Genomic DNA, 15,898 nt, shown 5'->3' with positions numbered 1-15,898 from the left:
CTGAGGTAATCATCATGCCCTTGCATAAAGAGATTTCAGAAGGTGACTACTCTTGAATGCACATTTTCAGTGGTGGCCTCCAAATTAGATTCTTTCCTTTAGGTTTGCAGGGAGACTTTCCCATTGAACATTCGACTCCAGTCAAGACTCTTGTCATTCTCTCAAACATTTTAATTCAAATATTTCCCAGTTTTATTTGCCCTGTCCAAGTAACTCAGAAGTTAGATCTATAGTTACTGTTTTAGATCATTGTTTGCTTACTTGTCACTATCTTAGTCTTTGTCTTGAAAATATTTAATTAGTGTTTAGTTTTGTATTACAGCTGAATGCTGTTACAACTATGTTCTGAGTTTTTGATTTTATTGTTGTTTTATTGTATGCATCTACCTGAGAGCTCAGGATGTAATGTGATTCATAAATTTAATAGTAGTAGCAACATCAGTAATAAGAATGCCTTGTAATATCTAACAGCAGTACTAGTAATTTGGCAATGTAGATTGACAGCTAAGAAGTTATACTACAGGTCCTGTGGTCTAGACACCTCCCTAGTTCTTGCAAAATGTAAAACATCTCAGAACTTCCTGTCAGTCAGTAGCATCAATTTTAATGTCAGTAGGCCTTCCACAATTAGATGGATGCTGTTATATGAGTGTCCTGGCTGGAATTGTGGCCAGTTCCCATCTCCAGACAGACACTCTGATGCTCAAGTGTGAACCAGTTCTCAAACCCACAAGGCTCCCAGCAGAGGCCCTGCAGTATAACTGATAGTAGTCACAATAATGTACAACCCCAACACAACTATTTTACAGGCCTACACTGTTATGCTTAGTGAATGAGGGAGGAGCTTGGCCTTTGCCAGGTATTCTGTATGGGGCTTACTGTGGCTCTCACAGTGAGAGCCACAGCTATGCTGAATATCATTGTTCATTCCCATCAGAAAACATGGGAAGAGAGTGAGGGTCTTAACCAAGGAATTATTTCTGAACAGATTTTATTTATTTATTTATTTATTTATATCCCGCCTCTTCCGTTTTGGGGATCGAGGTGGGTAACAACAAAGTTTGTACAATGCACAACAATAAGAAGCAAGGTGCAAAGGAATAAGGTGTATGCAGATCAAGGAAGTAAAGGACAAGCCTAAGGAAGAAATAATTGCATGGAGAATCTGAGAAAAGGGACCCACAACGCCTTATCCTTCGATTGATTGCTTCTTCCATCTACTCCAGAGACCAGAAGTAAATAGGTTGAAGAGCTGACACACATATGGAGCAGCACCTAGCCAGTTTCTTCCCTGGCTCCAGGGAAGACTTTTCAGAAGCAGCATTTGTCTGAATGGACTGTTAAATGAAGAAATCATCTGAAGACAGCCAGCTTCACTTTAACAATCAGAGAAGTTACACACAGTTGCACCTCACCATTCCCAGAGAGTTCTGTTTCATCCCTACCATTGCAGATTGAGAAAACTGTTCAGAGATGGACACCTCAACTTATAACTATTTCACCACAGGGGTGTTTAATTCTGAGGATTTTTAATACATTTGAATATAAAACCTCAGGACCTTATTACTAGACATCAAGAGAGGTCACTCCTAGTTGAGGGTTTTCTCATCTTTTTAATCTGAAGCCACTAGAATAGAAGAAGTTGTTCTGTCCAGAGAGGCACTTCTGCTAGGTTCCTGAGAGATCAACGGGAGACATCCAAGAGTGAGAGCAATTGATTTTGTAATCTTCTCTAGATGATAAGAATTGCCCATTTAGTCTGTGGTAGGAATGGCCACACTCCAGAGCTCAGCAGGCCACACAGTCACATCACAGCTGCTATTTTGAGCAACTGAAAGTGATGGCTCATCATACCTCATTCCCTTTGGAGGTTGCTTTGGGGTGGTGTTTCTGTTTGGGAAGAGTGCTCCCCAAAACTGGCAAGAAAACTACTTTGCAGGGCATTTTTTATTGTTGTTTAGTCTTTTTTTTATCTACATACCTTTTTTTGGCCAGAAATTTTATGGTGTGGTGTTGGCAGCTTAGAAATGGTCAGTAGGGGTGCAAGTGGCTTCACTGGACCATCTGAAAAGGGTGCACAGTCTCACCCCTATACTTTGTGACAAGTTCATAGTTCCCACTAGTAGATGGTCCTCTACTGGCATTGGTCCTCAGCATTATGGTTCCACAGTTACGGATAATGCTCAGTCTCTACCCGAGCCACTGAGATAGTACCATCACCTTTTACTGAGATTCCAAGGCAAATGTCTCGAAGCCTTAACTACTTTAAATCTCTGTATGCTTTATCAAATTAGCCAAAGTTGCTGGCTGCTCATGGTGATAGATATAGGACGAATCCTTAGAATCCTGTTTGCGTTTTGGCAGCAGATACGATCAACAAAACATGTAGGATACTTCAAACCTGAGAATCATTTGTTTTTACCTTTCCTTGCCAAATGCTTGTTTTGGAGGGGTTTTGAAGATTACAGTAGGATCAAGGACAAGAAGCAGTTGCTTACTCTGTCTCCTCAAAAAGAAAAATCAGGAGGAGAGTTTTCAAAGGCCTTTATTAGTTTCTTAAAATCCTTCAGGTAGCAGTTTAAGTGCAAAGATTACAGGAATTTCACATTTTTGGACAAGATGACAATATGCTGTCACTATGAGGAGGTTTTAAAAGTTTCAAATAGCTTTCTGTTTTTCTTCACTGACAGAAATTTTAAGGCATTTAAGATGGTTATTGTCCAAACTTCTCTTGGTTTGAAATGTGTAAGCCTTCCTTTGTAGTATAGGTCCAAGGGGAAAGTTTTCATCATCTCTGAAGAACCCAGTATCTCCATGTATGTCAGGGAAATGAACAGATCTCTTTTTAAAGCTAACATTAGATTCATTGATGAAGTATCTCCTCAAGATGAGAGCCTTAAAATAAGGTGTAGTGGTTTGAGTATTGGACCGTGACTCTGGAGACCAGGGTTTGAATCTCTGCCCGGCCATGAAAATCCACTGAGTGATCTTGGGCAAGTCACACTCTGTCAGCCTCAGAGGAAGGCAAAGACAAACTCTCTGAACAAACCATACCAAGAAAACCTTGTGATAAGTTGGAAATGATTTGAAGGCACACAATAACAATCTCCTTAAAAGAAATATTTGCTTTCCCTGATCCATATATAATTGAAATGTGTCCATGGAAGCTATTGACGCTACAATGCTTGCATGCCTCCCTGTTCAGCTAGTGGCATATACCTGTTTACCTAGTGGCATATACGAATGCCTCTTTTTTTCAGCTTTGGTCGTACAATCTCCTGAAATGTGTTTTAGAAGGTAAGGTAATTCTAATGCCACAGTGTGTGTCCCATAAACCATTCATGCTCTATTTTGGAGCCAACATGAGTCCAGGACCCTGAGAGAGCACAGTAGACAACAGAACACAGGAAAATTCCTGAGGGATATGTGGCTCACCAGCAAGGATGACATTGCACCATAGTCAGGCAAGTCCAAGTAAAATACAGTCAAGTGAACAATCCGAACAACAATCCAAAAGGGAGATCCAAAAATATAGTATTCAAACAGAGCAAGGTTATCAAACAACATGAGCCAGGAATGCTAGTCAGGAATATTTCTTCCATCAGAAAGGTTAGTTGTGAGCAACAAGTTCCTTGAGGGATGTGCTGGAATTTATCATCTGTTTTCAGCATGTAGCTCTTCCCTGGCCTTGAATAATGAGCATTTACTTCTTAAATGTTCTGACATCCATACCCCCCCCTTCTTTCCTCCCTTCAGCAACAGTAGGTGCAGTGTCATGCTGTTCAGACACTGCCATGCTTTTTTGGCCCTCTGCCTCACTAGTGTGGCACTCTGTCTCACTCTTTTATTCCTCTGGTTCATCTTGCCCCTCTGTCTCACTACTTGCGACCAAGTTCTCGGGGCACAGCACAACAATTCAGTCTTCTTCTTATCATAAACTGTATTGGGAGCAGATTGCAATTCGTATTGCAGAGGCTGAACAAAGTGCAGTTCATAAGCCACATGCAGCCCACAGGACCATTTTGTGGTCCCAAGGTTCCTCAAATATCAGCTTTTTAAAATGTTTCCAAATGCCCTCAAAAACGATTTTCACCATGTTTTTAGACCTTTCTGGGCCATTTTAGGCCTTTTTTCAACAATAGGAAAGGAGCAAATGTCACTTCCTGTTTACATTTTGGGCAAAATAAATTTGAGGGCTATTTATCCTATATTTTGTTATGCCCCTTTTCCAGGTTACCATTTATCTATCACCACACCATTTTTGCTAGTTACCCGTTACTCCTTTTTCTACGTTGTGACAACTGTGAAGCAGTCTCAGGATTGCTCTTCATGCCACAAGGGCTCGCCAATCTGATTTGAAGTAGATGTCTACCAAAACAAGTGGGAAAAACAACCCATTTAAGGATATTCTCTATCCACTGAAGAAAATGAACATAGCATGGTAACTACTCAGGATTCCTCTTCAAAGCTCAAAACTAGGAAGTGTTGGTTCTAACAGCCATCTGGACTTACTTTGAGAGACTTCAGTATGTTCGTTGTCTGGGCTGCAGTGGATTGTTACCAGGCTGGCATCCAGAAATATAGAGTTTGGCAGTGCATGCACACTCTGTGGCTAGTTACCCACCAGCACTCTGAAGCTATATGTTGATTTTACTTGGCTTCATTGTTGCTTGAGGCATATGCCAAAGGAGTGGCCAGACTTGCTTTCATGACATTCACCATAACTTCAGGGTTCTTCCATGTGTATCAGACCAGATCACAGAAAAACACCTTCAATTAGTCAGGTCTTCCAACTGGAATGATTTGTGATAGTGACTTACAGATTACTCTGAATGTGAACTACATGGACATGAAGTCATGTAGATAGCAAATACAGGTTGAATATCCAAAATACCTGGAACCAGAAGTGTTACAGATTTTGGATTCTTTTGGATTTTGGAATATTTGCATATGCATAATGAGATATCTAGGAGATGGGACCCAAGTTTAAATACAAAATTCATTTATGTTTCATACACACCTTATGCACATAGCCCGAAGGTAATTTTGTATAATATTTTAATAAGTTTGTGCATGGAATGAAATGTGTGTATAGTGAACCATCAGAAAGCAAAGATATCACTGGTGTGGTACATATCTCCCCAAAAGGGAGGGCTGGAGGCGTCCATTTTTCCTCCAGAGGGATGCCGCAGCAGCCAAACTGCATGGCGTCCTTCCACAGTAGAATGAAACTGGAAACACTGGGGTTTCTTTAAGGTGCCCGGTGCACATCATGAGTGCGCCATTGGCGCACCAGTGACATAAGCAACACGCAGCGACATCTGTACACTACACATCGCTTACGTCATCATGGCGGCACCCATGTGGATGGGACGCCGCCATGATGCTGCCGCCGTTACATGCTAGGGTTCAGGAGCATGCGGTTACTGAGCTCTCCTGAACCCTACTATTGGGGGCGAGACACCGCTTTTGGCACATCTGTACTGGGTCACTGTCTCTGCCAACCATGTAAAAGTTTCAGATTTTGGAACATTTCAAATTTCTGATTTTCAGAGAAGAGAGACTCAGCCTGTACCACCTTCATTCTTACTTACTATGGATGAACCTACCTGTTTATCAGTTTTATACCAGCTTAATTGTTATAAGGCCTTTCTTTTTTGGCCAAAGATTCCTAAGAAGCAGAAGTTATTTTCCACATTTCTTGTTATATTCTAATGGTATCTTTTTCAAACTGTTTTGCTTTAATTGCTCTGTTTTAATAGTTTAATTTTTAATTTCATTGCTTTTAATGCTTTTTCTAACTGTATATCATTATAATGTTGGAAGCTACGTTAGGTCCTACATTGAGCCTCAGTCAATGACTCTTGGCCTCAACCTCTACTTCCTCCTTGACAAACTTAAGTCAGAGTTAAAAACTTGGTTGAGAGCTTTTACTGGAAGGTGCTGCTCCTCGGATTCCTCCAGGGGATCCATGTGGTCTTCCAACTGGTGACAGTTGCCCACTAATTGTGCATAGCTTGATAAGCAGAAGAATGACTGTGAAAGACCTTGATTCAAACTCTGATTTAAAGCTTGGGTTTTGTGAATGACCTTTGGACACACTGAAATTTCCAGCCTGGTTTCCATTTCACAGGGTGGGGAACTATTTCATATGTATGTAGTGAAGATGAATGAAAAAAGCATTCGAAGGAAGTCTAGACATTGAAAGTGTCAGGCGTGCAATAAATAATACTTAAAGGGCCTCTCTTTTGTCATTGATCACCTCTTTTCACTGCCCTTATTGAGTTTTAAGAATAAAACTTGAAATAAAATCCTAATTAAAAATTAGGGGAAACAGTGTTGCCATATTGCTATTCTACTACTCTAGATTTTGCTTGCTTTAGAAAAAAAATTTCTTTAAAATAATTCACTGAAGAATATGAAGGGGAAATATCTTAACGGTATTGATCTAAGTGTTAAAACAGCTCTGTGGAAGATGGAAGATGGTTGTGTGAGTGAAGGATTTTTCTGGGAACAACTGCCGAATGATTATTTGAAGAATTAGTCTCAGCAGAACAGAGTGGTCACTTCTGGGAAACTGTAGTTTATCCCATTAATTCATATAAAATTATTTCTTTCCCCTTTTTTTCTCTACAGCATTCAGCAAGCGGAGATGTGTGCAGCAATGGATGCGCTGGAAAAATGTAAGAGGATTTCTTGGAAACCATTTCAGATTATTTTGTAGCTTGTTTGTGTGTGAAAGAGGAGTGGGAGTGGGGAGGAGGGAGGGAGAAGTACTGTACATATAATAATGAACAAAGGGTTGGAGAGAGTAAATAAACAGATTATTTAAACCTAAGAATGAATTTTTGTAAAACGTACTTTTGCATTCTGCTATCTGCAGGATAATATAATCCTAGATGGTTACAATGTAATCCTTTGTAAATCTACCTGGAAATATATTCAGCCTTGTTCAACAAGCCTATGTCTAAATGAGCATTCATCAGATTACAGCCTTAGGCCTGACCTCTGTATCATTTAGACATTTAAGTTAAAACTGTTCTTCTCTCCAAAATTTTATCTAGGGTAAAATCAGGGGCAGCCTCAGGATTGCAGGTTCCCTTCCTTTGTTAGAAAAGAAGTAAATCAAAATTACTTGCCCCACTGCCTCCCAGAGTTTAAAGTAACTAGTTACAAATAACGATTCTAATTAATTCATTTCCCCACTCGCTAAAGTCTTAACTGCCTTACATTATGGTTGTAACTTACCAAAGTTTAACTTTATTCCTTAGGTAGTGTAACTAAATTTGTAGTTAATTTTATAACTGTCGAGATTTGGCCTCATTAAATGGTGATGGATAGATAATCACATGGTCAAGTGCCTGCTGGTCTGTATCCCCCCTAAATCTCAAAGTTCAAATGAGCTTGGGTTTTTTTTTTCTTTTTGAAAGGTAGCTGTGCTTATTATGTGAGTGTCAGATCATTCAGTTGTTTGAATATCCTACATCTTTACTTGTAGTCAAAAGGCTTTGGGCATTATAATGACAACTTGGCAAATATAAACCAATGATCAATGTTTCTCTTACGAAAGTCCTTGTTTTCCTTTTATGATATCTACCAATGTTTATAATACATCTGGATGTTTGAATAGTAAATAGTAGCACACTTTAGTACATACATGCATACACACAGTCCACATGTCCTCTCGCTTTGTTGTTGTTATGTGCCTTCAAGTCCAGTCCTACTTATGGTAGCACTCTGCTAGGTTTTTCTTCGCAAAGAGTGGAGAGAGTTGCCATTGCTCTCCTCTGAGGCGGAAAGAGTGTGATTTGCCCAAGATCACCTAGTGGGTTTCCATGTCTGAGTGGTGATTCATGCCCTAGTCTCCTGAAGACCACATCCAGTGCTTAAACCATTACACCACACTGGTTCTCTCACATTTGCTTAGAGGCCTGCACATGTAGAGCCCCTATACATGTAGGCCTGAGCAGCACAATCTGAACACCAGAGAACAGTGAGTAGAAATCCATGTGGTGTGGGCTTACATGCAGATTAGATCTCAGTTGGATAGACCTGGGCAGGCCTGAGCATTTTGTGGTGGGGATGGGAGGTCATCACGTATATATCCTTTGGACATCTGTAGGAGGCAAAGGTTGAAAAAAATATATGCAGTTCATCTTAAAAGGGTATCTAAAACTTGACAAGTTTTCATTCTTCATTACTTTTGTGACAAGCATTCTCCCTTTAGCAGCAAAATCCCTTGGAAACATTCACAATATATCAGGCCCAGTTGTCAGGGAGTTGACCAAGTAAAATGCTGAGCTCTCTGGCCTTGGTCCAGCAAAGCACTTAAGCCTGTGCTTAAATTCAGACACAGGAGTCATTCCACTGACATTCATGATCTAGACATGGTGATAAAAATAAAGTCAGTTCTTTGTTAGATAGGGGCCAGAGTGCTCACCTTGTTGGATTGATTGCAAAACCCACAAGCTGCTGCTGCCAAGGAATTTAAATCTTTGTGTGACAATCTCAGATAACTCTCCATCTCATTGAAATCTCTGGCATCAAAATGGAGCTCATCTGCTTACCTCAGCCGAACAGGCAGTAATCTTCAGGCCCTGTTTTCTTTCACTTGTGTGTTGTTTTTTAATGTACATTTAAGGTGTGCTGTCCATTTTTAGACTTCTTCCAAGTTGTGCCCTTTCTTGTATGAAGACGAAGCATAAATATAGGGTATAGAGTTCTAATATTGAATCACATCTGTCTTACCCATATACTAGATAAGAAAGTAGAATAAAATAGCCTTAGAAGTATATTGTTGTCATAATCTGAACAGCCTGGTACTTAAATTAGTTGCAGATGTCAGAATGGTGTTTGGCAACACAGACACTCTGAGGACTTGCAAGTGATCCTGGGAGAAATGACAAAGGACAGGACTTCTGTAGACTTCATTCTCCATAAGTGGAACTTAATGCTTGAACATATAGTTTGGGAGAGTTTAGTTACTTACTGATGTTGGCTTGGGTTCAGAAACGTGTCTGAGCCTTTCCGTCGAGCCTCCTCCTTCACCTCTTGCTTCAGCTGTGTTTTCTGTGCAGTACCCATAAAGCCTCATTTTCCCAAGGACACCAGCTGTTTCAGCGTCAGCACTAGCGAGTCAATCAGAAATAACAATTTGCCTCCTGGCACCAAATCCAATGCAAGCAGTGCTTTTCATTGGTGACCTTCCACCTGGCATCACCACTGTTGATGATGCGTTTGTCTACCTTCTATTGCACTGCTTTTGCTGAGCATATATTAATTGTCTTTGGCTTCTAGATTGTGTATGTCGATTTTTCAGAACCTAACAGCTTTCTCTCTCCCACTCCCTCCCTCTGATGCCCATTATGGCAGTAATGGGGGAGATTATCTTGATTAGCTCCAGATGGAGCCCTTCTTGTCCTTGATGAAAAATGATAGCTTCTCAAACTACTGAGACCTTCCTGGAATAGTTCACTGATATGTGATACAGTTACAATTTTTCCATAATAAAGATACTCCCTCCCTCTGAAATGTTTCATAGTAGAGGTTTACAAATTGCTGAACAAGTACTTTATATAGTATATTTAAATGGAGGCATAAATAGCCAGACCCAAAATTGCTGTAATTTTGAGGGGGAAATGAAGGTCTTTATTATTTCTATTGGTCAGTATGCTTTCTATCCCCCTTTCAACCTAAAAGGATTCCCAAGGTTGTTGTTATTTGCTGTCAAGTCAAACTTTGTCTTATGGTAGTCCTATGAAAGAGACCGCCAAGAGTTCTGGTCATCACTTGTCCTGCTCAGGTCTTGCAAACCCAATGCAGTGGCTTTCTTGGGTCTTATCTACTTGTAATACAGTAGTCTATCCACTTGTAATACAGCATGCAGAGGAAACTTTTTGCTCCTTTGAGACTAACTGGGCAAAAGAAAGTTGTACCTTGAGCTTCTATTGACTAAGGGCCTCTACAGACCGGCAAGAAATGCCAGCATCGGGTGGACTGGGGGAGTGGCGACTGCATCATGCCACCCACCCAACCAGATGGTGGGCAGCATCACGCCATTGCTGCAGCATCACGTTTATACATGCTGTGCTGAAGAAACGGCAAAAAGTCGCCACTGCATCAGCAAGAACGGCTTTTTGCCATTTTAAAAAGGAGCAGCATTTTGCCAGCTCGGGGCCATGGCATGTGGTTGCTGCAGCCCCGATCTGGCGCTGAAAGGGTTGGCAGGACACTGCTCCTTTGTGGCCTTCTGTCAAGCCCCTAAGTCTACAAAACCTCATGCTACAACTTCTTTTGCTCAGTCTCATAGATGCTACAAAATACCTCTGCACCCTGATATTGCAGACTAACACAGCTATGTCCCTGAATTCTACTTGTAATGCCATTTTAACAACTCATGAGTTGTGCCATCTCATGATATGTCCAAAGTACCACAGCCACGGTTTAGTAATCTCTACTTCTAGTGAGAGTTCAGGCCTGATTTACTGTAGAACCCATTCATTTGTCTTTTGAGTATTCCATGGTATGGATAGAAATTTCCTGGAGATTGTTAGGGATAAGGCAAGCAACAAGATAGTTCACCTAAAATAACAAAATACAATTAATCTGAGGCTGCTTTCTGTCTTTTACTACATATAACATTGTTCTGGGAGGACATCTCTAATCCTAGCAGGAAAAAGATGTTATATTTTGGTGACTGTTCTGATCCATTTTCATCTCAGTGAAAATCAATCACTCTTCTAACAGCTAACAATAGAGGAACCACTTGTCTGCTTTGGGGTACTGCTTCTTTGGTCCAAAAAATAAATCAAACCCCACAATCATTTTGCTGTTTGAAGGCAGGATGAGAGGAAAATTTGGAGATGCCTGACAAGCAGCTGGGAGGATGAAATGGGATTATCCAATTAGACTATCCTGAACATACTGGGCCCAAATGTAATAAAGAAATGAATTAACAGACACTATCTGGAGCTCTCATCACATTGGCTGCATGCAGACATGACAACAAGATGTGCATTCTATTTTGCCAGGAAAAAGGCAGCATGATAGTGCCTAGTAGCTCCTATTTGCAGTCAGAGTTCATGGTCAGAAGGCAAGCTAGCTAGGGAACTGGATCTCTGCTGAAGCCCCACATCACTCATTACCATGCAGGCCTGTAGTGTGTGTAGCTGCTCCAGGCATCATGCATCAGCACACTCCTCATCTCCATTAAACCAGGTTTCCCATAGATCCCTGCTTTTCAGTCACATGTGAACCAGGCCATTGTCTTCTGTAAGAAAATAATAACACTCTGAACATTTTTTATATCTCTGGCTGAGTCTTGCTTAACATAAAAAATATTTCTTCTTGTCTCAGATAACTTTCCTCAGATGGCCCATCAGAAACGGTTCATTGAACGGAAGTACAGACAAGAGCTTAAAGAAATGAGGTGGGAAAGAGAGCATCAGGAAAGAGAGCTGGAGGAGACCGTAGACATAAGGAAATAAGTGGAAACATTGGCATATTTGCTTACCTAATAATTCTGATGGTGGCCCAAGGAGACCTAGTTTCATGTCAATGAATGAATGATGTCTGCTCATTGAATCATGTTTCATCTTGATTGGCATCTTTTTTCAGAATAAATTTTGTTCCATTTTCAGCTGTAAAGTTTTATTCATATTTTTTTAATATTCCTGCCAAGGAGTTCATAGCTTTGTTTTTCTAACTTGCAGTTGTTAAACAATAAAGTGTTCTGTGTCAGAATGTGTACCATTCTTTTTTTAAAAAAAGTTGTTTTTATTGTTTTATTTAATCATATAAAATAAGAAGATACAAATGACATTCTGTCTGGGGTTTTTTCCTGGCATTGGTGTACTACAACCAGAAAAAGACAGGTTAATCTGTGCTTGGACTAAGGTAAGGGAGGGTTATCTCTGAAATGTTGCCATGGTAGAAACAGCTGAGTAATGTGCAGTATGTGACATCTGTGTAAAGAGGAAAGATGTTGGGAAGATGTCACACACATATGCGCGCACGTGTGCGCACGCACACACACAGAACCAAAGATCAAGGGAAACAAAACCTGTAAAACAAGAATTTTTCATTCACATTGTACACAGTTTGTACTCTTTATCTAATGTACACTCATATCCTGTTAGGAACATACAGTGTCGTAAGCTAGGCTTACAGCCTTGTAGTGGTTTGGTATTCATATTTATGATAACAGCGCCATTATAATGATACACTTTAAAATCCAGGAGGCTATACCAAGGGATGGAGTTCTGCATGTTTATGAGCAGGTATTGAAGGATGATGCATTCTTAGGAAGTTATGAGCAGAGCTCTTTCACACTACATGATTAAGATGGGATTTGGGGGCATTTGCTGCCATTACAATGGTGCTATGATCATAAAATGTGAATACCAATTTTCACACTACATGATTAAGATGGGATTTGGGGGCATTTGCTGCCATTACAATGGTGCTATGATCATAAAATGTGAATACCAATAAGCTCTGGTGGTGGTTCCTCACTCTTGCTGTTCACACATGCCCAGTAAATGATTATGGGTGCAGCTGCTCTGTACTTTACCTGCTGCAGGCAAGCACATACAGCTATAGTAGGATCAGCTAGAACAGAATCCCACTTTTTCCTATATCAGGCTGTAGACCAACTGTTGGATTTCAGTATCAAAAATCTGTGCTTTTCCAGCCTTCCTTCACCATCTTCCCAATGCTAATAAACTTCCAGCTCAATAGAGAACAAGAAAGAAAAGGAAGGGCTGGGCATGTGTAAGCAGACTTTGTTAAAAGGAGCATCTCTATGAGAGGCTTCTTTAACTGAGGTATGCCTGTATACAATTATAGGACTATGATTCTACTTTAACTGACATGGCAATGTCCTATGAAATCCTAGAACTTGTAGTTTGGCAAGGCACTAGAGCTCTTCAGCTGAATAATCCAAAATACCATCACTGTACTTCAAATCCCAGGATTCCCTGTGACATTGTCATTTGCACTGAAAGTGGAATCATAGCACTGTAATCATATAGTGCGAAAGAGCTCTGCTCATAACTTCCTAATGTTTTTGTATTGTTGCAGTTTGTCCAAAGTATACCAATAGGCTCATTTCAAGCCCTTCTGAAGATACTGCAGACAACGGGAGGGCCAATTTGGGTGCATATGTACAAGATGAAGGTCAAACCAATGTCATCATGCCTACTGGCAATCCCTTCAAGCCCAGTTTTCTCTGTGCACCTTCTTGCCCTCCAGCCTTGATCACCATTTGCAGTTGAAAAAGCCAGACCCTTCAGGGGGTCAGATCCATTTCTCACCCCTTTGAAATTAGGTTACATTCTTCTTGAGCCCCAGTGTTCTTTCTTCGGAAGCATCTTTGAGAAGATGTTGACCTGATCTGAAAGGCTGTTTCCTTTTATCATTCAGCACGTCATCTCAGAAAGATCTTTTCTTATAGGATTTGAGCAGTGGTTAGCTGCAAGGTAAGGCTGTGCCTTTTGTCATCGTTAAAAAGAGTGAAATTATCATAACAATATGGTAGATGGTACAGGGAATGAGATCTCTCTCATCTTGTCACAAATTCATCCCAGTATCCTTTATCCTTCAGTTGAACTGCTAATTAAACCATCTCTCACGGATATCTAAGGTTTGTTTTTTTTTCATATGCATGATAAAATAGGTTCCTGTATTTGGAGGGTGTCAGCTCCTTTTGATTGTTGATTTGCTCATCAAAATTGCCATCCATTGTTGGCTTCTTATCTGGTGCAGTGAAGACACCTAAGGATTATGCTTTGAATTCTGTGGCAAGCTGGGAAAAATGCAATTGGGAGGGGGAGCTTTTAGAATTAGCAATGCAACTTCTCTTCCTATGTGCAAAATCCTGTGTGTGAGGCCTTGACTCCAGGTGGGAAGGAAAGAAAATAAATCCTCCAAGGCAGCTTCCATTGATTGTGTCAGCCATAACTATAACTCAGCTTGTCATAACAAAGTTTGTATAGGAATATAAACCAGCAAAAAAGCCATTTTGGAGTCAGCAGATATTAAAAATGCTAATGTTATTCAATAACCAATTACACAGGTTCTGGGAAAGCCAATTAAACCTCTGGACGATAAGATGTCTCGGTGACTTCATTGGACAGGTCAGCCAAAACTGTCTTATCAGCCATCTGTTCTTGGGGTGATAAAGATTTTCAATTGTTGTCCCAAACCTTTAGACTTTGTCATAATTATGGAAGGAAATATAATTCTGATCCTATTAGTGTAAGACAAAAAGACTTCTACTTTATTCCTTGTGGAGCTGAGTTATATATCCATTCCAGTTGCCTTCAGTGGTTTCTGTGCCAGATAGCATGTTCCTTAGACATTTTAGCATCTTGTAGTGTTCCTATATGCCATTTTATTCAATATTCACTTCCTCCCCATCCCACTGTATTGGAAGGAAAGTTTTTTTTAATGCATTTGTTCAGGGGAAGAATAACAGCACATTGAATTCATTTATAGCTCCACTCTCAAATATCCACCAAAGCAATCCTGTGGCATGCCTGTATGGAGTCAGTTCACACATAAATATATATTCTTTCAAAATGCTTATTTTTAATTTACAGTTTTACCACTTTTGTGTAACAGGGTTTTTCTTTGAATTGTGTAGTTAAATCTTGCTCGACCATGCAGAAGCCGATTCTGTTTTCATACATTGCTTCCTACATCCTCTGACCCGTTTTCACCTACAGCAGGTTGCTTTACTGTATGCAGAGTTTGGAGAAGTTACTTTTTGGACTGCAAATTGCCAAATTCCCTGCCAGGTTCCATAAATGAAATTTTCAATGGCTCTTACAAAGTCCTTTGGGCATGAATACCTCCATGAAATTGGGAGCCCAACTGAAAGAGGACACATATAAGGGTGTAATGCAGTTTGACACCATGTTAAGTACTGTAGCCCCAGCCTGTAGAATCCTGGGATTTGGAGTTTTACAAGGGCTTTAGCCTTCTCTGCCAAAGAATGTTGGTGCCTCACAACATTACAAATCCCAGGATTCTGTGGGCTGGAACCATGGCAGTTAAACTGGTGTCAAACAGCATTATTTCTACAGTGTAGATGCACCTTAAGTCTCACCATGCTTCCTTGGTACAGCCCTTTATATTTTGCAGTGAAAAGAAATAGTTGACAGTTATCATTGTGGTAGGGAAGGAAAAGAGCTACACTTGACATGAGATTGGTGAGAGGTTAGCAATGCAATGTGGTCCCTGTGGGGTCTTCAACCCCTCTGTATAAAAATGGTAGATCTTCAGCTAGCTGTTTAAAATAAATAACAATGTCTTGTATGTAATGAACTTTGTTTTATTATCCCTTTTCCGTTATTCCACTACTTTATCTTATTATAATGCTCCTTCTTTCTTTTTCAGTTAGATTTACATAGATGTCTACCTGCATATAATAGATCGTTTGTAAATTATAGATGGAACTGCCTGCTGGTTCTGGGATTTTAAATTTAAAAACGCATATGGCTAAATAGATATTGCACAGGCAATACCTTCCAACTGTCCCGATTTGGCAGGAACCTTCCCAATTAATCAAGACATGCACAGATCTTGAAAAACATGCCAAACTGTAATTAGTCCACATTTTGGATATCATGCAGGCATTTTATTTGTTTTTGAAAAATCCAAAAACAGTTCAAAATAACTTGAGTTTTAGTTCTTTACTAGTTTTATACATTTTCTGTCAATGCCACAAAGTTATGTTTTTACCATCTTTTACTAATAATTAACCAGGGCAAATCAGATGACTTTGTCTACCTCTCCATTTAAATTTATGTCCCAATTTTACCAAATATTCCATCCTAATGTTAAGTATTTTCAAACAAGCCATTATTATCTGAAGCAAATGGGCTATAATAACAGC

The 15,898-nt window shown here is 40.0% G+C and overlaps 1 protein-coding gene across 1 annotated transcript in view; it reads left to right on the top strand.

The window, feature by feature from the left end:
• The window catches only part of DROSHA (drosha ribonuclease III), a 118,099-nt gene extending 106,360 nt beyond the window's left edge, over positions 1–11,739 (top strand). The window contains 2 exon segments of the mRNA XM_042461782.1: positions 6,637–6,683; positions 11,356–11,739. Of these exon segments, the coding sequence (XP_042317716.1) occupies positions 6,637–6,683; positions 11,356–11,486 (178 nt within the window). The 3' untranslated portion in view covers positions 11,487–11,739.
• The last annotated feature ends 4,159 nt before the right edge of the window (positions 11,740–15,898 follow it).

Source organism: Sceloporus undulatus, chromosome 4 (assembly GCF_019175285.1).
Source record: "Sceloporus undulatus isolate JIND9_A2432 ecotype Alabama chromosome 4, SceUnd_v1.1, whole genome shotgun sequence".
NCBI lineage: Eukaryota > Metazoa > Chordata > Lepidosauria > Squamata > Phrynosomatidae > Sceloporus > Sceloporus undulatus.
Note: the sequence above shows the minus strand (reverse complement) of the source record. Positions and strands in the feature narration are given on the sequence as shown.